Source organism: Loxodonta africana, chromosome 9 (assembly GCF_030014295.1).
Source record: "Loxodonta africana isolate mLoxAfr1 chromosome 9, mLoxAfr1.hap2, whole genome shotgun sequence".
Lineage (NCBI taxonomy): Eukaryota > Metazoa > Chordata > Mammalia > Proboscidea > Elephantidae > Loxodonta > Loxodonta africana.
The window spans coordinates 25,294,016-25,317,628 of record NC_087350.1 but is presented as its reverse complement, the minus strand read 5'-3'; the positions used below and the strand labels follow the sequence as shown (position 1 = coordinate 25,317,628).

At 39.5% G+C, this 23,613-nt stretch overlaps 2 protein-coding genes across 9 annotated transcripts in view; one reads left to right on the top strand and one right to left on the bottom strand.

Moving 5' to 3' along the window:
• Positions 1 to 2,653: 2,653 nt before the first annotated feature.
• Positions 2,654 to 15,020, bottom strand: HNRNPK (heterogeneous nuclear ribonucleoprotein K). Of its 8 annotated transcripts, none has more exons than XM_023544720.2 (17): positions 14,886 to 15,007; positions 12,805 to 12,879; positions 12,613 to 12,697; positions 12,159 to 12,256; positions 11,487 to 11,543; positions 9,978 to 10,021; positions 9,028 to 9,100; positions 8,431 to 8,502; positions 7,821 to 7,934; positions 7,318 to 7,446; positions 6,331 to 6,638; positions 6,106 to 6,160; positions 5,749 to 5,832; positions 5,438 to 5,453; positions 5,281 to 5,363; positions 4,709 to 4,878; positions 2,654 to 3,998 (listed from the first exon to the last, which is right to left on the bottom strand). In XM_023544720.2, exons 3-17 carry the CDS (start codon positions 12,668 to 12,670, stop codon positions 3,965 to 3,967), a joined length of 1,395 nt encoding a protein of 464 aa, XP_023400488.1. In that variant the 5' UTR covers positions 12,671 to 12,697; positions 12,805 to 12,879; positions 14,886 to 15,007; the 3' UTR covers positions 2,654 to 3,964. The 8 variants fall into 8 exon arrangements, with proteins under 8 accessions (XP_023400488.1, XP_064147252.1, XP_064147251.1 ...); XM_064291182.1 differs by lacking the exon at positions 14,886 to 15,007 and adding an exon at positions 14,521 to 14,539; XM_064291181.1 differs by lacking the exon at positions 12,805 to 12,879 and having other exon boundaries at positions 14,886 to 15,019.
• A 115-nt stretch (positions 15,021 to 15,135) lies between these two features.
• RMI1 (RecQ mediated genome instability 1) overlaps positions 15,136 to 23,613 on the top strand; it is a 47,168-nt gene continuing 38,690 nt past the window's right edge. Inside the window, exons 1-2 of the mRNA XM_003407780.4 lie at positions 15,136 to 15,364; positions 21,518 to 21,581. The gene's annotated coding sequence lies outside the window, so the exon portion shown is untranslated. The remainder of the gene's footprint in view (positions 15,365 to 21,517; positions 21,582 to 23,613) is intronic.

Here is a 23,613-nt window from a genome sequence, read left to right as displayed (position 1 = left end):
GTGTTTTGGTGACTGTGGTGGTGTAGGGATGGAGATGAGGGGTTTGTGGAGTAGAGAGATGTTGGGTGGGAGGACAGGAAATCCTTATGGACCCTGGAAACAGAATGATGTGGAGGTTATAGGTTAGCTGGTTTGCCCCAACCCTGTGGCTTGTGTTGTTCAGTCAGCAAATAGAACTCACCCACATTTGCACCCAGTGTTTATTTGCACTTAAAACCACCTGGACTCGATTAATTTGTTTAAATACAAAAAAAAGTCTAACTGCCTGGGCTTTTTCTCCAGGTATGTATTCCCTTCTCTCCTTTCCTCAGCCCAGACTTCTTGACTGGGAGGGGAGAGGCCTGGCTTGGGCAGGTGATATCCACGTATACATATATAAGCACCAATGTCTGCTTTCGTTCATCTGCTGAGAGAGGGCAGAATTTTGGCTTCCAAATTATCTGGGGCAAGATACTGGGATTTCTAGTTTCACTTTAGGAAGGGCTGTTGTTTTAAACATTGTTAAGTGTGTATACACATACTTTTTTTTCGTGGGGGGAGAGGGCTTCTATAACACATCTTACAGTAGTTTGTGGTTCCATCTCATCAGTTTTAGACATCTGCTGTTGTTATTATTGGATTCTCTCGTCTGATTTTGCTTGACTGTATCCTTAGTTATGCCTTGCACCATGCCTGGCAAAACCTCAGTAATCATATACTTGGTAAGTTAATAATATATAAACATTATCTCTGGTTCTTACTACATTTTGCTGTATTACAATGCTCCTCAAACTCCAAATCATCTGGGGAATTCAGTAAATATGTAGACTCCTGGCCCCCACCTACAGATTGTTTTAATTCAGTACAGCCTGAGGTGTGGCCTGGGAATTTGTTTTCAACCAGCATCCTTGGTGGTCTTAGTGTTTCAGAAACACTGTAATACTGCTTTCTGAAAGTTCAGTGCCACCAAGAGATTGGGTACTTTAAACTTGCCAGCAATGGCAAACTGACAATAAACGGGAGCTGTAAAATATTCAATGTTGAATTAAACTACCATCAAGACTGAAACCTTTCCAATAAAGTTTTGATGGCACTCATTTTAAAATCAGACTAACCTATTGAGTTTCCATGGCCTAGCATTTTAAATACAGACCTTTACCTAGCAAAGTTAAACAAATCACAAGATCTTTTATTTCATTGTGGAGGAGTAATTTCATTTTGAACACTAACACTTAAGGCATTGTAAAACCATTGAAATGTTTGAGAGAAAAATTGCTGACAGTTGCTTTCCTGGTTGTTTCTGTACTCCAGTAGTGTCAATGATCAGAGATTTAGAATTAACTACGCGATCAAGAAAACCCAAGTATTTTACATTTAGCCTGAACAGAAGACAAACTATTAAAATTTGAATTAGAAATAGGGGAAGGTTTTAAATTCCTCCCTTTAATCCTGAAAAACTAGTGCAATCTCATTTCAAACACATCTGTTGACATTTTGGTAACAGACTTTCAAAAAAACAGTAGCTAATAACATTTTTGAGATGTTTTAAAATTGAGTGCTTAATGAACTGATTTTAAATTTGTATGTTTGTCTCATCCCTCCTGAGAATTTCCTCAACCCAACCTAGTTGAGACCATGTTTTGAATACCTACTGGTTGACCAATCAATAGGAATTATAATGCAGAAGACCGCTCCCTCCCAATACTGTATACCTAATTCTTCAAAGGCAAATCTTCTATCTTCAGTAGGTTCGTGGAAGGTCAGGATTTATAAAGGGCAAAATGTAAACTTTTTAGTTAATATTCAGCATATAGTATTTACCTAATTTTTGCCAACTTTGAAAGGCAGTGTTCTCCTGGTATACTTTTCTCCCACAGGAGTAACAATTTTATTAAAATGTCATTAACTTTAGAGTAAGGGCTCATTTCAGCAAATGCAGGATATACCGCCCTCAGCAGCTCCACCTTACGCGTATTTAAGAAGCAATGTTAACCCACAGAGAATCCAGCCTAATTTCACCTTTGGGGCAACTACCAGTGTTACCAAGTAGATTCAGACTCAAGGCTAACCCACATGAAGAGAACTGAGCTTTCAAGTTATATGACCTTTAGGCATCTTCCAAGGTACCTGAGTAGGCTTAAACCGCCAACCCTTCAGTTAGCTGTTGAGCTGCTTACCCGTTTGCACCACTGAGAAATCTTAAGGATGCTGTCACAGTATCTATCTCACAAGTTCTATAGAAAAGCATATTGGCATGTACCACTATAGGAATACTGCCCACCTCATATTCTTATATATAAACCTCCTTCCTAGGACCTCAGTAGAACAGAACTGCATTTTTGAATCCTTTTCAATACAAATGTTACCCTGCCGTCATGCTTTCTGGACACTTTGATGTTAACAGGTTATATTCTATTGATTATAAACCAAGAACCATATTCAGTAATTACACTATTTTCCAATATCCTCAAGTATCAAACTAGCAGCTATTTTAAAGACAGAAACCTAAGAAACTGATTTCTCGTAATTTGGTAATAGAACTAGAATTGAATGACTCACTCTCATTATGCCAAACTACTTTTAACGCATCAAGAGCCCAACTAGTGCAATTTGTAATCAATCCTACAGATGAGCTTTCCTTTATAAATGCTAGAAAAACACTTCACACAAGAAATAATTTAAAATCACTGTATTTCCTTACAAGAGGAATGTTTGAACAAATTTTACATGTGTCGATCAACCCTAGTTCAAACTGGGCACACACCAAATCTAGCATCATGGGAGTTTTATTTGAAAGTGAACTTTAAACTATCGATACAAAGGCCAAGATACTACACAAAAACATCCACAGGAACTTTTTTCATCTTTTTTTTGAATTGTTCACAAACATTTCCTACATAATCCAACATACAACAGAAAAATGGTACATCTTTATCTTTCAATTTGCATACAATGGAAAACAAGAATATATATATATTTTACAAAGTTAACTAATAGACACTAGCAGGTTGACAGCATAAATCTATAGGTGAGAAATTATCTAATAAAAATAATCAGAATTTATCCACCATCAGTCACGTCCGTAACCCAGTATTATTCTAATAAAACTTGCTGCCAATCAGGCTTCTGGTATGTACTTCTATCACTACCCGATTTGTTGTACTGCTCCCCATCTGGGTTCTTCATCATTAATAATATAGAAAATTGTTTCAAAGTAGGGGCAAGCATTTGCAAAAACGAAACAAACAACCCCAGACTTATTGTAAGCGTATGTGTGATGGGATTTCTTCCCGATAATGGACTTTCAAACCATCAAGTCAGCACTCAATCTGCCACGATATTTTGCCTATGTCCAAGAAGAGATGCACTTATATCCAAGAGAAGAGCTGAAAGTCAAATTTAGTGTTTAGTTTGGGGGTGGGTTGAGGAATTCAGCCATATGAAAAATCTTCAAAAAAAAAAAAAAAAAAAGGACCACCAAAAATAGGTTCACTAAATTTATTTTAAAAATCATAAAACGTTTCTTACAAAAGAGCATTACATTTTGCACACTGCTCTGAAGAGAATGCCAGGGACATGTGGACTATTGTTAACTCTTCCTCCCTGTCCCACCCCCCCAAATGTTACAGTGACCACAAAAGCAAGGTGTTCACAATAATTACATGGGGGGATTTTTTTTAAACCACCAACAATGAACAAAAAATAAAATTCACTCACTCTGCTGCTGTTTCAAAATTTCAATGTTAGTTTTTGCACACCCTCCCCCCGCCGTTTATAAGGAACTAAAACATTACATCTGGTGAACAGCAAAGATTTCACTACACCTCAAATGCAGAACACCTAGGAAGCAGAGGAATGTTGGCTTTTTAAACAGAAGCAGATAAAAAAAAAAAAAAAGATGCAGGACTCCTTCAGTTCTTCACTAGTCTTAGAAAAACTTTCCAGAATACTGCTTCACACTATAAAAAAGAAAAAATATCTTGCATTAGAATCCTTCAACATCTGCATACTGCTTCACACTATAAAAGAAAAGAAAAAAAAAGTACGAATTAGAATTTTTGTTCTTAACATCTGAATCAACATTAAGACAATTTCAATGCTAAGTCAAAATCATAATCATGTCCAATACATTTAAAAGAATTAAACATTAGCAATTGCAAATTAAAATAGCGTAAAGTTCAAGAAAAGTGATTAATAAATTAGACATTAGAAAAACAGAATTAAGAAAACGAAATCAAGCTGTTAATGTTTGATAGAGAAGACAAAGAAAAGCCAGTAAGGTGTGAAATGCTGCATTTAACAGCACCAATCACTTGTCCTGTAGAGGCATGGCCTGTGCCATATGGCAGACTGTGATTTGTTGTCAATTTAGTTATCTAAAAACAACAAAATCACTAGTCTTCCACACAGAACTAGACCAACATCCACTGAATCTTCTATATTTTCTACAGGCTTTGCATTATTTTAACATGTGGTTTTGGCAGCAGTTTTCACCAGAGAAATGGAGAAGTTTACTTGGTTAGGGCTTCTTCCAGCAAGATTAGTATTGAATGTCTTCGTTTTTAGTAAGAAAGCAGAAAAAAATTAAGGCAAAGCTATTAGAGTGTTTAGAAGTTAGGTCCCCAAAAGGCTAAGACACCATGGCTTCTAAAAGAAAAATCAACTGAGAGGGAAAGCTTTTTAAAGTTTTAGTATGTTTAAATTATCATAAAGCTAAACTTAAACTGACCTGTTCTGCAGCAAATACTGTGCATTCTGTATCTGGTCCTGTGTTCCTGTAATGGTAATGATCCGATCTTCGGATCCTTCTAAAGGTTCATCAATTTTGATTGAAGCTCCTGACTCATGACGGATTTGTTTAATCCGCTGACCACCTTTGCCAATAATAGATCCAGCCAACTGAAAAAAATTGAAAAATAAAATAAAGTGTCTGGGACACATTTTAACAAGTTATCAACTGAATTTTTAATAGCCACCAGATGTATCAATTCTGTATTTATTTACTGAGGACTGCTTTATTACCTAATGCCCCTAACTAGTCAAGGTGTGGATAAAAACGTATGTTTACCACCCATGTTAAAATTTCCCTTAATAAGCCGACTAAGGGTTACACTAAGTGCTTATTTTAGTAATCCTGGACATCATTTGTTAAGCCTCAAACTGCAGAATGACACCTCACTGAAGGCTCTTAAAACACAATCTCAACCCTCAAATAGAGTATTTTTGTTAACAACTTTTATTTAAAAGGCGGGGAATTTAAGGCTCAATAATCAGAAAAAAAAATTCATTAGAAATACTTACATCTTTGGGAATAGTTACTTGTGTGGTAATGATAGGTCCACCAAGATCACCATACGAGCCACGACCCCCTGCATAGGAATAATCTGATTTAAATAATGAGCATCAAGTTCTTTTAGAAAACATGAAATATTTTGATTTCACAAAGGAGAAAACTTACCATATCCGGAGCCACCCTAAAAATAGAAAAAAGAAAACAGAAAATTACTTTGCCTTCAAAATTTCTCAGCCAAGTACCTTAATACTCATGAAAACCCATCAGTTTAGGAAATCCAAGTTCTCCCAAAGCCTCCCGAGTTTACTTCAAATGAACATAATTCAGAAGACAATCCTCAAAGAAAAACACACATTCAGGTACACAGCATTCAAAGAAACAAACACACCACATGGGGGAGGGGGGACGAAACACGTATGGATGAGCAAGTAAACATCTTAAATAACTGGTATGCATGCTAAAACATGATACTCAACCTGTGGTTCATAAGCCATCTGCCACTCCGATGGGCTCCATGTATCTATTGCAGAATCCCAAGTTTCATCAGCACTGAAACCAACCTGTGTTAGTGATAAACACTGCTATTAACAGGAACCTCCGTTATATTTGTCACAATTATGATTTTTATACAGCTACATCCTATTTCATGCCCCCCCCCCAAAAAAGTAATACAGGGCAGCAGCTACATATTTTGGGTGAACAAAGACGGCTCAATAAAGTCCTAATACTCCAGGAAACAGAACAAAACGATTTACGTTACTATTTCAACTTTAACCATTCAACTTTAAGACCTCTTACAACCCACCCACAGAAGTTGCTACGTGAAAGCTTACCATGCCATCGTAACGGTCTCCAGGTCTCCCTCTTCTGTCATAAGCCATGAGATCTCTGCAAACATAACAGCTGTTGTAATCTCAGCTTGTTTACATTTACATACTACACATATCAAACCAAAGTCTACCCACCCTGCTTATCCCTATAAAACCCACTGCCGTCGAGTCAATTCTGACTCATAGCTTAATCCCTATATGCAGCCTCTTTTAAGTCATACAACTTACCCTCCTCTAGGTGGTGGTGGTGGAGGAAGAGGAAGATTCCGAGCTCTGCTACCACCCCGGCCACCTCGTCCAGGAGGAGGAGGAGGAGGTCCTCGACGAGGGCTCATGTCGTCATAATCTCTTCTAGAAGGGGGCATGGGACGTCCACCCCGACCAGGAGGCATTCTGTCAAAACCACCTCTTCCCCGCATAGGGAATCCCACAGGACGTCCACGCCGGTCATCAAACATCATTGTAAAGCCACCATAATCATAAGTTTCATCATAAAAATTGGGATCATAAGGCTGTGCACGTCCTTTGATGGGCGACTAAAAGAAAAATACAGCAACTTTACAGAATGAAGGTAAAAAACCTTGGTTTTTACCAACCCTTCTCTCAACAAAACATTTCAAGTCCCCTTTTTTCCCCCTTGGAGCTAAGAATGGGAATGTAGGCAAAAATAGTAACTAGGAAAAAAAAAAGATTACGAAACAAAAAAAAAGCAATACTTTGCAGGTCCTGAACAACAAAGTGAGCATTACTCTCCGCAAGGAAGAAAACAGCCGTCTACTCACACAGTTAAGTCTTAAGAGACTACAAACCTCCTCCCTGTTTCACACACAGAAAACGACTATGGACACATCACAGTACATTCTATAAAAAAACGGATGGGAAGCTGAGCAATGTAGCATTAAACAGCAGTACTAGAGGGACTGTGTAGCTTTTGCTTCCACAACCGACCCCAAAATTTTATTTGAAACACAAGAAACTACAAAAAAAAAAAAAAAAAAAAATCACCTATGAGCAAATGACCACCCTCTACCGCTTCCCAAAGCATTTCTAAATTAAAATGATGAAGTCTGGGTGATAGAAAATAGAGCTGGAATTTTAAAAACAATTGGTAGACAAAAAGAAAGTAAAAGCTATTTGCCTAAACATCCTTAAATGACTTTTCAACGAGATGAATTTTGGTTCCGTAAAATTAAATCTAAAGTATTCTGAAGATACCTCAGATATAAGATCAAGGATGATCTTTATGCACTCTACAACCCTATCCGGCTTTCCTCCAATGAGAACGACTCTGTCAGTGGAATGAGGACAGCATTCCTGGAAAAGCTTGATTGTTGTCTGAGTGTTCTGCAACAGGTTCACAAAGAGAAAAATTAGTTAGATTAAAAAAGGATAAAAACATACTAGTTTTCCAGGTTCAGGTACAATTTCATTTGAATTTAGTAACCTCCCCCCTGCCCCCCCGCCCAGTATAAAAACTTTGTTACTAACTATGGGGCAGAGCCTGGCTTTGTGAAACGTAAAAATTTTGACAAAATAACTTATCTAGTGTTGCCAGGCCTTTTTGTTGTTCTAACAGCAATTTAAATGATACAAATAATGGGGGATCTTAGGGAGGGAAATCAAAGGGGGAGTGAGAAGCCCACTAAACCAATCTAGAGAAAAAAATTACTTTCCAGTAAAAAATATGGCAGGCGGAGAAAAGCAAAAGCTGCCTTTACCTCTCGGAGTTCTTTGATTTTAGCACCTTTGACCCCAATAATTCCTCCCGCCAGACTCTGATGAATCAACAGTCTCAACTCGCAGTCAAAGTCGCTTCCTTTATAGTGTTGGTACTGCGGAGGGAGATTTGTAAAATTTTAGTCCGAAATCAAGAATCCCCCAACATACACTTATCTGCTATAAGCGTAACAAAATACTGTTGCAGTGAGCAACCTGAATTTATATTTCAATAACTTTACCAGTTATGTGCTTATTATCCTCAATAGCCAGGCCCAAAAAGGACATTCTGCACCACCTTAAAAAACTATTTTATTTTCAGGTCCTGCAACACCATACCCACACTGCAGCCATTTAGCATGTCGCTGTTACCACAAAATTATTATTAACATTCAAATAACACCATAATAAAAATGACTGCAAAGCACTTTGCGAATGTAGTTAATTCCCACTGCAGCATGGAGCAGGGTCAACAGTGAGTTGTAAGACCATTCATTTATCATGTTTTTAAGGTTTTTCTAGAGATGGGAAAAGTACACTATGTTAAAAATAAAATCGATCCTATGGGCCAGGCTCCATACTTCAGTGGGGTTCAATGGCACTATGACATACATTTAAGCATTCCACAGCATCAGATTCGAGCGGGAGCTGGCTGGTTGCAGTGGGTGATGGCAACTGCAGGCCCTGAAAGTAGAAAAATAAGAGTAATAGGTTAAGTGTCTAGTCTGATCAGGCTATTGTCGCATATATTGGTAAAGCTACTACAACACATTTTAAGTCTATGTTACACAAATAAGAAACTGCTTATCTACAATAAGAATAAATATAAAATACTTTTCTCTGCATACCTAGTAAATAAAAGATTACAGAGGGCTTAAAAATTCTCTAATCAGAGCAAAATGATTCTCCTTCCTAACATATTCACACATTTTATTCAAGGGGGGAAAACCCTCTAAGACTAAAACCGACTAAAATATAAACTAAATCCACATTAAGTATGTGACCACAAGTAGTTCGTATTTAAGTAGTGGTCACCTGTATCTAATAACAAGTAATTTAAGTATAATGATTCTGTACGTTAAAAAACAGATTTTAATATATGGCTACTATCAACTGTTAAATGTACTATCCACCTCCCCCATTATAACTCAATAAAACAAACATTCCCCCTTTCATTGCCAAATACATAAACAAAAAACATGAGCCTACCTCTTCCAAGGTAGGGATGATTTTCTTCAGAATTTCTCCAATTGTTTCAATATCAGCACTGATACTCAATATGCTGTCAAACATCACAAATACCAGATAGTACAAAAAAGGTGGAAAAGAAAAATGAGTTTTGTTTGTCACAAGTCATACAAACGTTTACAGAGAAGTAACATACAATTATTTAATACTCCCCATTTACAGTAGCCTATTTATAGATTTTTCTCACATGCATTTTGTTTTATGCCCAATACAAACATGGTAACAGTATTAGACTTGCAGAGAGACAGAGAGAATGGGCTTTTGGAAGGGCTCAGATTAAGTGGGCAATAAATTGACCAGAACTGAAGCAGAGTTGATATTTATGTTCCCCGCCACCACTAATTAAGAATACCCTCGCTATTACATTGGTATAACTGGCACACCTTGTCTTAGGTAAAGTTGGGGGAAGGGGGAGGATATGCAAGTGGTGAACATTATATTTGGAATAAGGTTATGGATACCAGTTAGAAATTAGATCACTAATGGGCTCTGCAAGAAAACAAATACAAATGCAAGACAAAACAAAGACAACACAAATGAGAAGTGAAGGAAAGTGAACCAGAGTTAGCATTTCATCAGAAAAAATTATGAACAGGCAATGTTGGGAAGCAAAGGTGGGCCACGAAGACAGAGCGAGAGACTATTTCGGTAACAATTTGATTTACAATGCAGCAAATATGCAACACTTGAAGCTGTGCTCCTTCCATCGAAATAAAATTAGTCGATCGTTTGGGTGGGCAACTCACGGTAAAAGTTCAGTGACAAAAAGACTTAATGGGGAAAATAAGACAGAAACTTGAAAAACAATACACCGTCTAAAGGGGATACTATTTAATTATATAAAAGGCAGGTAATAAAATACATTTCTCTCTTTCTAATCAGGCAGTGAGGCATAAACTGTTGGGACATACCGCTCGGGGCCACTGCTGTCTGGGACTGAAACACTGGCATTGTACTGCATTGGTCATTGGCGTTCGTGGATGTTGGCATTGGGCATGGGCATTCAATCAGAAGTTGTCAAGTATGGTACCCGTTTGGCAACGAGCACATTTTTGGGCATAGCCAACCAGGGTTTTCACATGGGCGTTCAGGGGCGGATGGGCCAACGTCATGGTGGGCAACGCAGGGGTAAGTCGATCCAGTACATGGGCAACGGAGATATATGGCCAAAAAAACAAGGAGAGGGAAAAGGGGGAAAAGCAATAAATTTTAATTTAATACAAACTATACTCATACTCTCAATTAATGAAACAAGCTTAAGTTGTTCTGAAGACTAACACAATAATGGACTTCTCTATATCTGACTGTGGCTTAACATTTAAGGATCTTAAAATGATGGTTCTAGCTACTTTTTTTTTTTGTAAATAAATGATGTTTCAGTAGCAGGCTGGCTCCTGAGGGTAGACACAAAACCTGTCATGACTCAAAGTTTACTGAAACTCTTGAGGAAATGGGGAAAATTACTAACCCAGATTATTATACAGAACATCTGGATTAAGAAGAGAGAGATTTATAAAAGACAAAACGAAAATTCCCACACCACCAAAAAACCCTATTAGAAGACTAGTTGTTTCCTGAAGGTTTAAAATGCACTCCTAGATCCTAACAGGTAGATTTATAAAATTTTAAAATTTTCAAGTTCAGTTTATAGCATTCAAGAGGAACATACAAAGATCTGCGACCAAGAGAGAAATGAAAAAACTGTCAAATAAGTATTCAACACCAAGTTATTATTTGCCTCAATTTTAGCAAGAAAATAAAACAATGTGTACGCTGAGGAAAAAATTCAGTAATTTTCATGTAGCAAAGTCCTATAAATAAATACACTAACTTCTGGGGATGCCAACATTTACTGTGTCTAATCACAAGAGTCAACCCACTATAAAATACGAAGACTTAAAATTATATGCAGTAACAAACCGCTTCCCAATTGTGCGAGTATGTTCCTGCTCTATTCTTTACCCACATTTAAATCATGCAACCTCAACACTAATTTCTTTGTGCTCCACGGGCAAGCTGTTAAAAGAACAGATGGACTTAAAAGAAAAAAAATTGGGGGTTTAATCAGCCACCTGCAATGGTTTTCAGTAACACAGCAATCTACTCACACAGAAAATGGTGCAATTAAGTTTCTATACTTTTGTCAATATTTCTAATTTAGGTGTTATCTTGCTTTGAAGTGATTAATTTGCTTGAATCCTATTAGTAAATGAAGGAGTTTAATATAAACCTCCTCCTTCATAACTCAATTTTGAGTTTTGTTAAAAAACAAAAATGGCAAATTGAGAAATCATCCATGTAATTAATCATTACAAATGGCTTATGTCTAGTCTATGATTCCTCTGATTCAAATCTTTAAACTTCTAGAAACACGTAAACAGAAGCTGCTTGTTTAGTAGTTTAAACTCTTTAATACTTACGTCTGTACGAAGAGCCTTAATATTCTTGCCTCCTTTTCCAATCACTGCCCCAGCATTCTGGAGAAAGTAAAAAGAGGATTTTTTTTTTTTGCCTTTCTATAAATTTAATATATATCTCCCAACATTCTTGGCTTTGACCCCTTTCCCTGCCCCTCCAAAAATCCCGGCTCCAACCTGTTACTGGGCTGAAAATCTATTCGGGGATATCCAAACCCTCAGGATAAAACCAATTCTCTACCCAGAATGCCAAAAACACATTCCGGGTATGTAACATAAACACTTACTAATTTTATAATACCCTTCTCTAAAATAATAAAGTAATTTTTACCGACATTATATACCCTCATCTTGCACATAAATGACTAACCAAGATATTCTAAAATAAACTCACCACGTAATCAAGAGCCAATTCATTGATGCCCTAAAGATTACACCCACCCATCTTCCTGTAGTGGTTCATCACATGGTTTTTATCTTGTCAGCAAAATAAAAACCAGAGCTATATACCAAAGCTATAGGTTAAAAAAAAAAAAAAAAAAAAATCACACGAAACAAATCCTTTATATTCTTTAACCTGTAAGATTTTGAAGACTGCCCAAAGAACCAAATAACTAATCTTAATTTCTGCTGGAGTATTAAAACACTTCCAAATCATCGAGAATAAACTCATACCTTGCTCTGAAGCAGAATGCGCAGCTCAACCATCTCATCAGTGTTCCTAGATCTTTTAAATGCTTGTTCCTCTTCCATATCTTCTGCAGGGCGTTTACCTAAAAATTAACAGTTAAGATTTCAACAACATGACCAATGTCTTCAAGAAACAGCACTTCGTTACATTCTAGTTTTAACCTAACTTTAAACTTAAATTAACTCATTGTTTGAAGCACAGTTGTCCCTAATTTCAAGTGTTTTTCAAGGACAAAAGCTGTTATAAATCTAGTTCTTTCAGATATGAATCAAAGCCTGTTTCGCTTTCAATAAACACAATCTACCGCGGGGCAATACTTCAAACTAAGATGCGAGCAACAGATTATTTCTAGCTATGAAATTAAAATGATTTACATAAAAGACAACAGTGTATTAAAACCACAACAAAAACAATACAATGGGAAATAAGCTTTCTCACCAAATTCACCATTGGTTTCAGTGTTGGGGAAGGTTTCCTCTGGCTGTTCAGTTTCCATTTTCTTGTAGTAAACGGACACACCGATCTGTTAAAAAATAGAGCAGCTAGTATATCTGGCTCATGGTAGAGTAAGCCTGGTATCTTGCTAAATATTAAGACAAGCAAAGAAATGACTCTGCTTCTGGAACGTACCAGTTATTATATATCCTTGCAGAGCAGAACTGTTCTGGGCGGGACCAACAACTGACACCCTAGTGCTGCAGTAGCCTATAAAAACATAAATCAGTTTTGCTTTTTTGTTCATTCTTATAACTGAACACTAATTTCTGACCATAATGCTGACTTGAACACAAACTACATGACCATTTCTAAAACTTGATTCTTCATCTCATGATTTTAAAATCCAAACGACTGCCAAAACTCAAACAACACTTTTTTTTTAAACTAATGGAAAACACTAGTTTTTAAGCCACTGAATTGACTTCCACCACGGCAACTAGTCGTTTCACTATTGTATACAAAGACAGACAGCACATGAGCTTATCAGTTTCGATTTTGTTTTTCAAAATCTGTTAACTGCATCTTATTTAGAGGAGACAAAATTATTTTTATGTTGGAATTTCTGATCTTGATGGGTTTCCTACAACTGCATGGTATTTTCTGAAATCCTGGGAGTTCACAAATATAACGGCAATACAAGTCATACCCAATAATCAGTTCTACTAGAGACTAAATCTCAAAACCTAGTACACAACACGACTCGGTTACTTAACAGAGCTAATGGAATCTTTGCACACTCTATATTCCTCACTAACGGACATTTTAAATTAGAATGAAAAAAGTATAGCTTAACAATTACATCGACATAAAAAAACTAAAGATCCCACATGCCATAACGGTGATGGGACCCAAACACCTTTCAGATGCTCTCTTCGGAACGGCACAAAAAGCCAAGTGACCCCTTCTACTAGAGAGGTGCCCAGACATCACCGAGATACAGAAAAAGCAAAAACCAAGGCGGCAATTTCGCCGCCCATCCTTCCATAACGTTTGTTGATAAACCCACTCTTCTAACGACCAGAAAAAACCCTACTGGGCCATGACTATTAAAGGCTGAGGCATGGCGAAAAATTTGGATACGAGAGCTTAAAAAAAAAAAAATAGGAGAGTCTACATTTAAGAATAACGTCGCCGCTGTTAATCGGCTAGGTCCCTTCCCGCCATCCTTCAGACCCCCAAAATACGTTAAGTATGCACTCGGGCAGTCGTGCGCAAACACCCCCGGTCCTCCCTAGACAGGACTTAGGAAAGTCAGAGGCGATGGCAAACGCGCCGCACCTCTCCTCACCCGGATCCGACGGGAAATGGCGGCCCGCGTAATGGCGCCTACGTGCTACTAGGCGGAGCTGAGCGTGGACCCCCTCCCCCACCCACCACGCGGTCCCGAGATCGCAGCCTCCCGCACCCCTCCCCCCGCCCGCCGCGGGAGACAAAGCAACCGAGGCAGCCCGGGCCATCCCGATGACCCCGGCTCTCGCCCAGCCCCACGCCAGGAGGACCCCAGTGCGGCGAGGCCCACACAATGCGAGCGACGCCGCGGCGCGAGGCAGGTCGCCTCGGGCTCCCGCCCGCCGACCCCTTCTTCCCAAGCAAGGGGCCTACTTCCCAAGCCCACATAACTATGTTTCATCCTGAAAGAACACACCCGCAATTCCCCCAAAATCTCTAGCACCACGACGCGGACTGCAGATACACGCTCAGGAAAATGGCGGAGATGGGGGAGGGGAAAGCCGGCAACGTCTCCTCGCTGGGAACCCGCCAAGCACCCCCTAAAAAGTCCTACTTCAAGCGGGAAAACTCGTTTCCCACCCTCGCCTCACAGATAGCCCTCCCGGCTCCGCTCCTCACCGCGCGAGGCCGCCGTCCCTTCGCCGCCGCGCCGCCTCAGCCGGTCACAGCTAGACAGAGAACGAGCGCAGGCCCCCACCACCCTCCCCCGCCTTCTCCTGCTCGGCTAGCCTACCCCGCCGCCGCGCCTGATTGGCTGCCCAAGCTTCAGCGGTGGCGCGAGGGCAAAGAGATTGGCCCAAGGCCGCGTCAATCAAAGCCCGGAGGAGGCGACAACCCCGCCTTCCGCCGGCGCCTCCCTTCAGGCTGAGGCCGCTAAGGGCCCGAGAAAAACCAGGCTTGGAAAAAGTGAAAGCAGCCTTTCAGGGAGGCCAAACCCCTGCCTGAATACATATTACCCAAGACCAATAACTCCAATTACTTACAGGCCGCGAACAAGCGGAACGCAGGCAAGACGTCGAGGTCTGTGCGGCAGAGAAACAGAGGATAATGGCGTCTGCAGTGCTTTCGCCTGGAGCGCCCTCCTCCTTTCTCGTTTGCGCACTGTACTAGCGGGGGGAGGGGGCTTCTCGCGAGATCTAAAGGTTGTCTTGCTCACGCGCACGGGGCGGGGCGTCTTCAAGGCCCGAAGGAGTCCTTGGTGTCGGAGGAGGGGCGTGAGCGCGCGGCAAATCGGGCGGGAAGAGGCAAAACACGCGTAGGGAGCGCGCCGTGACGGTTCCTGTTTTTACGGTCGCGCGGCCCGGAACCGCTGTTGCGCGAGGGGAATGCGCGACGCCCGGTCGGTGCTAGGCCCAGACGAATGTCCACGTCTCCAGAGCCCATACTCGCGTCTCCTTCCCTCCCTGACGCCCCCCTCCACCCCCGTCCCGGGCTGTCAAGCTGCGGGACGAGCTGCTGGTCGGTAAGTGCCGGCGGCCCGAGCCGCCTGCCGGGCTGGGTCCAAGCCTCGGAAACCCGCTGCGTGTAACGGGCCGCAGCGTCCTTCATGCGCGGCTAGGGGCCGAGGGCGCAGCTGGCGGTTCGCGTCCTTCCGGCCGCCGGAAAACGCCGGCCGCCCCCCCAGGCCCGTGCGGGGCGAGCCTCGCACTCCGGGACAGTTTTCTCCGCATTGGTTTCGGCCCTGAGCCTGCCGCAGTCCGAACACTCGGGGGAGCCCGGGCATTTGTACGGCGCTCTCAGTTCACGACGCCCACGATACGGGTATTCCGTAGTGTCGGCACTGCGGTTGATTCTGTGAAAAAGTTGGGGAAGTAAATATTGCATTTATTTCCTAAAATGAACATTCCTAAAATAAAGTATTCCTAAAATGAATGCAGAGCGTAAAAAACGTTGTAGACATCCGCGTTCCGTTCGTTCAAGTCTTTAAAACGCACAGCATGTGTCTGGATTCTGCTGGAATCAGCCCGCCCTCAAAGATCTCACCATTTTAAGCACATTTAATTTATACTTGCTAAGTGTTTTTTTTTTTTTTTAAGTGTTGGGTTATTCATCTCCAAAGCCCCTGTGCCAAACTTTGATGATTTATTAAGGTGTATAGGTCATTTTTTATAGGTCATTAGGTGACAAACCTGGGAAATTGCCAACCCTGTTAATACCTGCTTTCCACATCATAAGTGACTCTTCATCACTCCTGGAGCAAACTCGTGTGATAGTGTACACATAGAGCTAAACCCACCAGTAGCAGAACATACCTTAAAAATTTTGGGGGGATGATGAATTTGTGCTGATTCATTTCAACTGTAACTTGATTTCCATCTTGCATCGTTTGCAAAATACATATATCAGCTTCCTTTATAAGAGCTATGATTATGCCCATGGATCATCTTTCACTTGCCTGATTAAGAGGAAAACTTATGTTAGGGGAAGCTGAGCACTTCCCCGTGAAGTATCAGCATTTACAGGTTGGGAGTACACTTTAACAAAAACTGTTAAGTGCATAGTGCCTGGGATTGTGGACCTTATAAAAGGTCTGTTCAAGTAATACAATTTATTTAATGGCCCCCACCATGAAGAGCATGTTGTCTTGTTAATGAGGTGAAACCAACAAGATAGTTTTGGTTTTGGTAGTTCACGTTTTTATTAAATATCCAACTAAAATTTGATGGAAATGCTTGGATTATAGAGATTTAACCTTCCATTCAGGATTTACAACATTTAATTGAGTGTCATGTAAAACCTGGGACAATTCACTACACACGTATGCACATGTAAGGGGACTGTAATAATGATGTTTCCTTTCCAGTTAGTATTTCTGTTGCAGCCATCATTTTCTGCTGCTGAGAAGCAGTGATGAAGTGATGTGCCGGAATCCAAAGTAAGCAGCCCTGAAGATAGAGGAGCCTCTTCCTCCCAATTTCACTGCCCCCTGACTGGGCCCTGCCTGACTGACTCAGTCCTGTTGAAAGCTGTTCCTCAGCTTCTTTACATGCTATTGTAGCTGGGGTTTAGTTTTCCTTTTCCTGTTTGTTTTCTCCCTTACCTCTTTACCTTTAATTTTTTCTTTAGGTTTATGCTTTAAATTATAGGCAATCCTGTCTTTTTCCCATCTTGGATTTTCTATATATTGTATCTGCTCATTCAAGGACTTGCCAGCTTGATTAATTACAGTTTGTCTGCTGTAATTATTTGCATGATCACTTTGGAATCTCAGATTTAAGGGTAGTATTACTTAGCTGTGGAATTTACTTTAGATAAGCTAATATAATTGAGATTGTGCACTAGCCACCTGGATTATTATTTAAAATATTATAACTATTATTTATGGAATTCCCCACTATGAACCAGTTTTTGCTTTTTCCACGATATAAAAACACTGTTACAAACGTTCTAGCACGTAAATCTTTGTCATTTCTGGGTTCCTTAAGATTAATTCTGGAAAGTAAAAGAAGTGGATCGTGAACATTTTTTTTTTTTTTTTTGGTACGTAACAAATTTTATTCCTTTCCCTCCCCAATTAAACACATCCCCATTGCCGTTGGGTTGATTCTGACTCATAGTGACCCTCTAGGACAGAGTAGAACTGCCTCAGAGGGTTTTCTAAGGAGCAGCTGCTGGATTTGAACTTCCAGCCTTTTGGTTAGCAGCTGAACCCTTTAACCAGTGCCCCACCACGGCTCCAATTAAGCATATACTGTTTCTCAGAGCTCATGAATGTTTCTTAATGTGCAATTAAATTTTTTTTTCCCCATATTTATTTCTCTTTTCTTGGACAGTGGAGTTCTTGAGGATCTGGGGCTCTTCTTTGTGTATTACCAGATAGGAAGTTGTGCTGCCCTAACTACGTAACCTCCTGAGCTGTTTCTACCTGCAGTGACTGTGGTTATCCAATTTCTCCAGAAAGGGAAAGACAGAAATCCTGGGAATTCTCTGATAGACTAGATGAAAGTAATAAAATTATTAAGGGTCTCAACTATTGAAAACCATTCTAAACATTCATAATGCAGGACCCATATGATAATACTTTTTTCCCCTTAAAAAATGAAAAAAACCTTTCTAACCTGTAGGGGAAAAAAATCCTATTATACATAGAATCATGTTTTTATTACAATTATTACCAACATACAGTTGTGGGAGAATGTGGCCATGTCCTGGATGAATCCCACCATCCACTTGCCTTAACTTGGCTGTTAAGAATTTTGTGTAACAGACGTGCATTCAACACTTTCCCCCACTAAAGTTCTTGCCTTTTTCTTAAAATATTTGAATGCCTTATAATATTAAATGTCTCATCACATTTGTTTGTATTTAAAAAATGTTTTGGTTTTTTTTTGGGCTCTAGTCATTGGAATTTTTTCCTTGCCTAGTTACGATAACGTTCCTGTAAAATTATAGTATGTCACTTAGCTCCAGAAGTGGAGAGTCAGCTCCTGGAGGGTACTAATTGGAGAGAATCGTTAATTAGAACCGCTGCACATTAATGGAACAGTTTGGTTGTGGTTCACTGAGCAGGGTTTCTCAGAATTTTTCTCAACTGTGCGTTGAAAGGAGTTTTGTCATTTGTTGTGTTCAATAGCCCAAATAAGTGAGTGTTTGGGATAAATAAAAAATAAAATGATAACATAAAAAAAAAAACATAAGCCTTACAAATTACCAATTTATAGTATTTTAAATTTTTTGTTTTATGTGGTTTTTAATATAGCAAAATGAAAAATAGTGCTTAACCCTGACACTGTTTTGAAACTGTCACAAATATGAACGTGGTATGTAATGTTTTTAGTTTTTCTTTTAACTGACTTTGTGAATGAAATAATTTAGAATGCACTAGGTGAGCCTGGCTATTTAAATGAGATCAAGAAAAATCTGTTCATTGTGCTAACATGGTACTCTTAAAGGATGACCATTTGTGTGTGGGTTGTATGTGTAAGTGAACTTTACATGCAAATGACTCACTGCCCTTGAGTCAGCAGTACCTGCAAAAAGGGGCAGGAATGGAGATTAGCAGAATTTGAGCTGTAGCCCTGGGACTGCTGCTGGGTATGAAATTTTAGGTGAGCCAGGCAGTCTCCATGCCTTCTTACCGCAAAAGATTGCTTTGAGATATAGCAGATGTAAAAGTCTTTTGAAAAATGTGCACAGTCTTATAAATAAGTTTTAATTTTTCTTTTCAGCAAATGCTTACCTTCAGCTCTTAGTTTACACATCTGCGTCTGCTGGAATATAAAATTAGTATCTCTGAAATTCATCGTTATTCATGCCCTGTCCAGTCTTGATCTTTTCAATTCACAACCAGTCAACCTTTCTGCCTTTCTTAGTGGTTTCTTCCTTCGCCAGAAGTTTCAACAGTATTATTTCCTAGTAGATAAAAGGTTTGAGTAGAAAATAGCTTTTGAGTTGTATAGCTGCAAATAATAACTTAGGTGTTTTGTAGGATAAAACATCTTGCAAGCAAATTGATTGTAATTGTGGCAAGTATGTTTGATAATTCGGTTAAACAATGTACAACTATTCTGAAAGTATGCTTTGTCCTGATTTCAGTTTATACTCCTAGTAACTGCTTTCAAATTATACTAGGTCCGTTTGCCAGCACTGTGGTGTTTAAACTTTAGTGGGGGCAAATAGGTAACTTATTGAATCAGCCACCAAAGAGCTATGGACCTGGAGTAATTTTTGAGATTAAAAACAGTGATTCTAACAGATGCAATAAAATAGTATTTTTGAATCTCGGTTATATAAGTACAGATCTCAATATCGATGATAAGATGTCACTAAGCTGTAGCCTCATGGAATTGTACCTGCTGGTTTTGTTGTTGTTACTGAGTTCGTGGAGTCGGTTGTAACTCAGCCACCCTGAAATACCGCCTGGTCCTGTGCCATCCCCACCATCGTTATGCTTGACCCCCATTGTTGCAGCCACGGTGTCAATCCATCTTGTTGAGGGTCTTCCTCTTTTTCCGTGACCCTTTACTTTACTAAGCATGATGCCCTTCTCCAGGGACAGGTCCCCCCGATAACACATCCAAAGAAGTCTCTTCATCCTTGCTTCTAAGGAGCATTCTGGCTGCACTCCTTCCAGGACAGATGTGTTTGTGCTGGCAGTCCATGGTATTTTCAATATTCTTCACCAGCACAATAATTCAAAGTCATTAATTCTTTTTTGGTCTTCATTATTGTCCAGCTTTCCCATGCGTACGAGGCGATTGAACATACCATGAGTTTGGTCAGGTGGACCTTAGTCCTCAAGTGATACCTTTGCTTGTTAACACTTGCAAGAAGTCTTTTGCAACAGATTTGCTCAAGGCAACGTGTCATTTGATTTTTTCTTTTTAAATTTTTATTGTGCTTTAAGTGAGAGTTTACAAATCAAGTCAGTCTTTCACACAAAATTTATGTACACCTTGCTACATACTCCCAATTGCTTTCCCCCTGATAAGACAGCCTGCTCCCTCCCTCCACTCTCTCTTTTTATGTCCATTTTACCAGCTTCTAACCCCCTCTACCCTCTCATCTCCCCTCCAGGCAGGAGATGCCAACATAGTTTCAAGTGTCCACCTGATCCAAGAAGCTCACTCCTCAGCAGCGTCCCTCTCCATCCCATTGTCCAGTCCAATCCCTGTCTGAAGAGTTGGCTTTGAGAATGGTTCCTGTCCTGGGCCAACAGAAGGTCTGAGGGCTGTGACCACCGGGGTCCTTCTAGTCTCAGTCAGACCATTAAGTCTGGTCTTTTTACGAAAATCTGGGGTCTGCATCCCATTGCTCTCCTGCTCCCTCAGGGGTTCTCTGTTGTGTTCCCTATCAGGGCAGTCATCGGTTGTAGCCGGGCACCGTCTAGTTCTTCTGGTCTCAGGCTGATGTAGTCTCTGGTTTACAGGGCCCTTTCTCTCTCTTGGGCTTGTAATTACCTTATGTCCTTGGTGTTCTTCATTCTCCCTCGGTCCAGGTTCATTTGATTTCTTGACTGCTGCTTCCATGGGCTTTGATTATGGATCCAAGTAAAAGGAAATCCTTGACAACTTCGTTATTTTCTCCATTTATCATGATGTTGCTTATTGGTCCATCTGTGAGGATTTTTGTTTTCTTTATACTGAGGTGTAGTCCACACTGAAGGCTGTAGTCTTTATTTTCATCAGTAAGTACTTCAAGTACTCTGTGCTTTCAGCAAGCTAGGTTATGTCATCTGCATGTTGTAGGTAGCTAATGAGTCTTCCTCTAATCCTGATGCCGTGTTCTTCGGATAGTTGCTTCTTGTATTATTTGCTTAACATACAGATTGAATGATATGGTGAAAGGATACAACCCTGACACACACCTTTCCAGATTTTAAACGATGTAGAATTCCCTTGTTCTGTTCAAATGACTGCCTCTTTGTCTATGTACAGGTTCCTCATGAGCACAATTAAGTGTTCTGGAATTCCCATTCTCTGCAGTGTTATCCATAATTTGTTATGATGCATATAGTCAAATGTCTTTGCATAGTCAATAAAACACAGGTAAACATCAGTCAAGATCCATCTGACACAAGTAATGATATCCCTCTTTCCGTGTCCTCCTCTGAATCCGGTGGTTTTAACATACCTTATTTTAATTTATTTAATATTTTGGTGTTATTTTGTTTTAGGTCTGTCTCTTCTGAAGCGTGCAGCTGGATTTGCTTTATTCACTTCGAAAGTATCTTTTAGTGGGTGAGTTTATTTACGTTCACTATGATTGTTGACATATTTATCATTTTATTTATTGTTTCTGTATATAGCCCTTTGTGCCTTCTGTTGGATTGCTTGTTTTCTTTATTCTTAATGTTTTCCTTAGCTAGTTCGAAAATTACTATATTTCTGTTCTTTTGGTGTTTAGTTTTTTTGTTTTAAATTGAGATGTGATTTATAATCAGTAAAATTTCGTGCTTTTTGGTGTATAGTTCTATGAATTTGGACAAACACATATATTCACTTCACCGCTACCACAATCAAGAACAGAACAGTTCTGTCATCCCAAAATATCCTCCTACCTCTTTGTAGCCAGCTCTCCACTCCACATCCCTAGCCCCTTGAGACCACTGATCTGTTTTATGTTTCTATAGTGTTGCTTTTTCCAGAATGTTATATAAATGGAATTACACAGTCTTTGTCTGGCTTATTTCACTTAGTATAGTGCATTTGACATTCATCTGTGTTATTGCATGTATCCATAGTTTGTTCCTTTTTTTATTATCATATAGTATGGACGTACTTGTTTGTTTATCCATTTACCAGTTTGAAGGTATTTGCATTGTTTTCTAGTTTTCGGCAATTATGAATAAAGCTGCTAGAAATGTTTACATACAGGTTTTTAATAAATCTAAGTTTTCACTTCTCTTGAATAAATACCTAGCAGTGGGATTACAGGATCATATGATAAGTGTGTGTTTAACTTTCTAAGAGACTGCTAAACTGTTTTCCAAAGTGGTTGTGCCATCTTGTGTTCCCACCAGCAACATATAAGAATTCCAGTACTTGGTATTGTTAGTTATTTTTTATTTTAGCTGTTCTAAGTGGTACCACATTGTGGTTTTAGTTTTGCGTTTCTCCGATGTCTCATGAAAGTGAGCATCTTTTAATGTGTTTATTTGCAATCATATATCTTCACTGGTAAAGTATCTGTTCAAATCTATTGCTCATTTTTAAATTGGATTTTTGTTTTCTTACTGAATTTTTAAAATTCTGTGTATTGTAGATACAAGTCTTTCGATAGTTACATGTTTCTCTTAGTCTGTGACTTTTTATTCTTTTAACTGACTTTTGCAGATCAGAAATTTAAAATTTTAACGAAGCCTAGTTTATCATTTTCTTTGTTTTATGGGTCATGCTTTTGGTGTCGTATCTTAGGAAACTAAGGTCACAAAGATTTTCCTCCTGTGTTTTATTGTAGACATTTTACAATATTTTTACTTTTATGTCTGTGATCCATTTTTAGTTAATTTTTATGTACAGTGTGAGGTCTTTTTTTTTTTTTTTTGGCTTATGGATGGCCAATTGTTTCAGCACCATTTGTTCAAAAGACTGTCCTTTCATTGAGTTACCTTCGCAACTTCATGGAAAATTCATTGATCATACATATGTGAGTCTTTTTTAGACTCTTTGCTTTTGTTAGTCTGTGTGTCTATTCTTTTGCTGGTAATTCACTGTCTTGATTACTATAGCTTTATAATAAGCCTATATGAAGTGAGTCCTCTAACTTTTTTGAATTTCCCACCAGGCATTCCTTCAGGTTACTAGTCACATGCAAACTGTTTGTGCTACCTAGGGACCTTGTATGAATATACTGTAATTTAATTTATTCATTCTTTTATAGGTGGATGTTTGGGGTTTTTTTAGTTTGGCTATTGTGACCCTGATGGGGTAGTGGTTAAGAGCAACAGCTGCTAACCAAAAGGTCAGCAGTTGGAATCTACCAGGTGCTCCTTGGAAGCTCTATGGGGCAGTTCTACTCTGTCCTACAGGGTCACTATGAGTGGAATTGACTCGACAGCAATGGGTTTGGGTTTTTTTGGGGGGGGGGTATTAGGAATCATGCTGTTATGAACATTCCTGTGACAGTCTTTTGGTGACTATAACATGCTTTTGAGTATGTACCTAGGAATGGAATTGCCGGGTCTAGTAGATATTAACAAATAATTTTCCACAGTGGTTGTAGCTGGGAAACTTCTTGTTTTTACGAAGTAGAGGGAAGTCCATTCTTTTC

Bases quoted from the DNA above. Each gene is read 5' to 3' on its own strand.
- HNRNPK (XM_064291181.1), bottom strand. From the start codon at position 12,670: ATGGAAACTGAACAGCCAGAGGAAACCTTCCCCAACACTGAAACCAAT. The intron at 12,257-12,612 runs GTGAGAAAGCTT...GTTAATTTTTAG, and splicing joins TGAAACCAATGGTGAATTTG to GTAAACGCCCTGCAGAAGAT. The intron at 3,999-4,708 runs GTCAGTTTAAGT...TTTCTTTTATAG, and splicing joins CAGTATTTGCTGCAGAACAG to TGTGAAGCAGTATGCAGATG.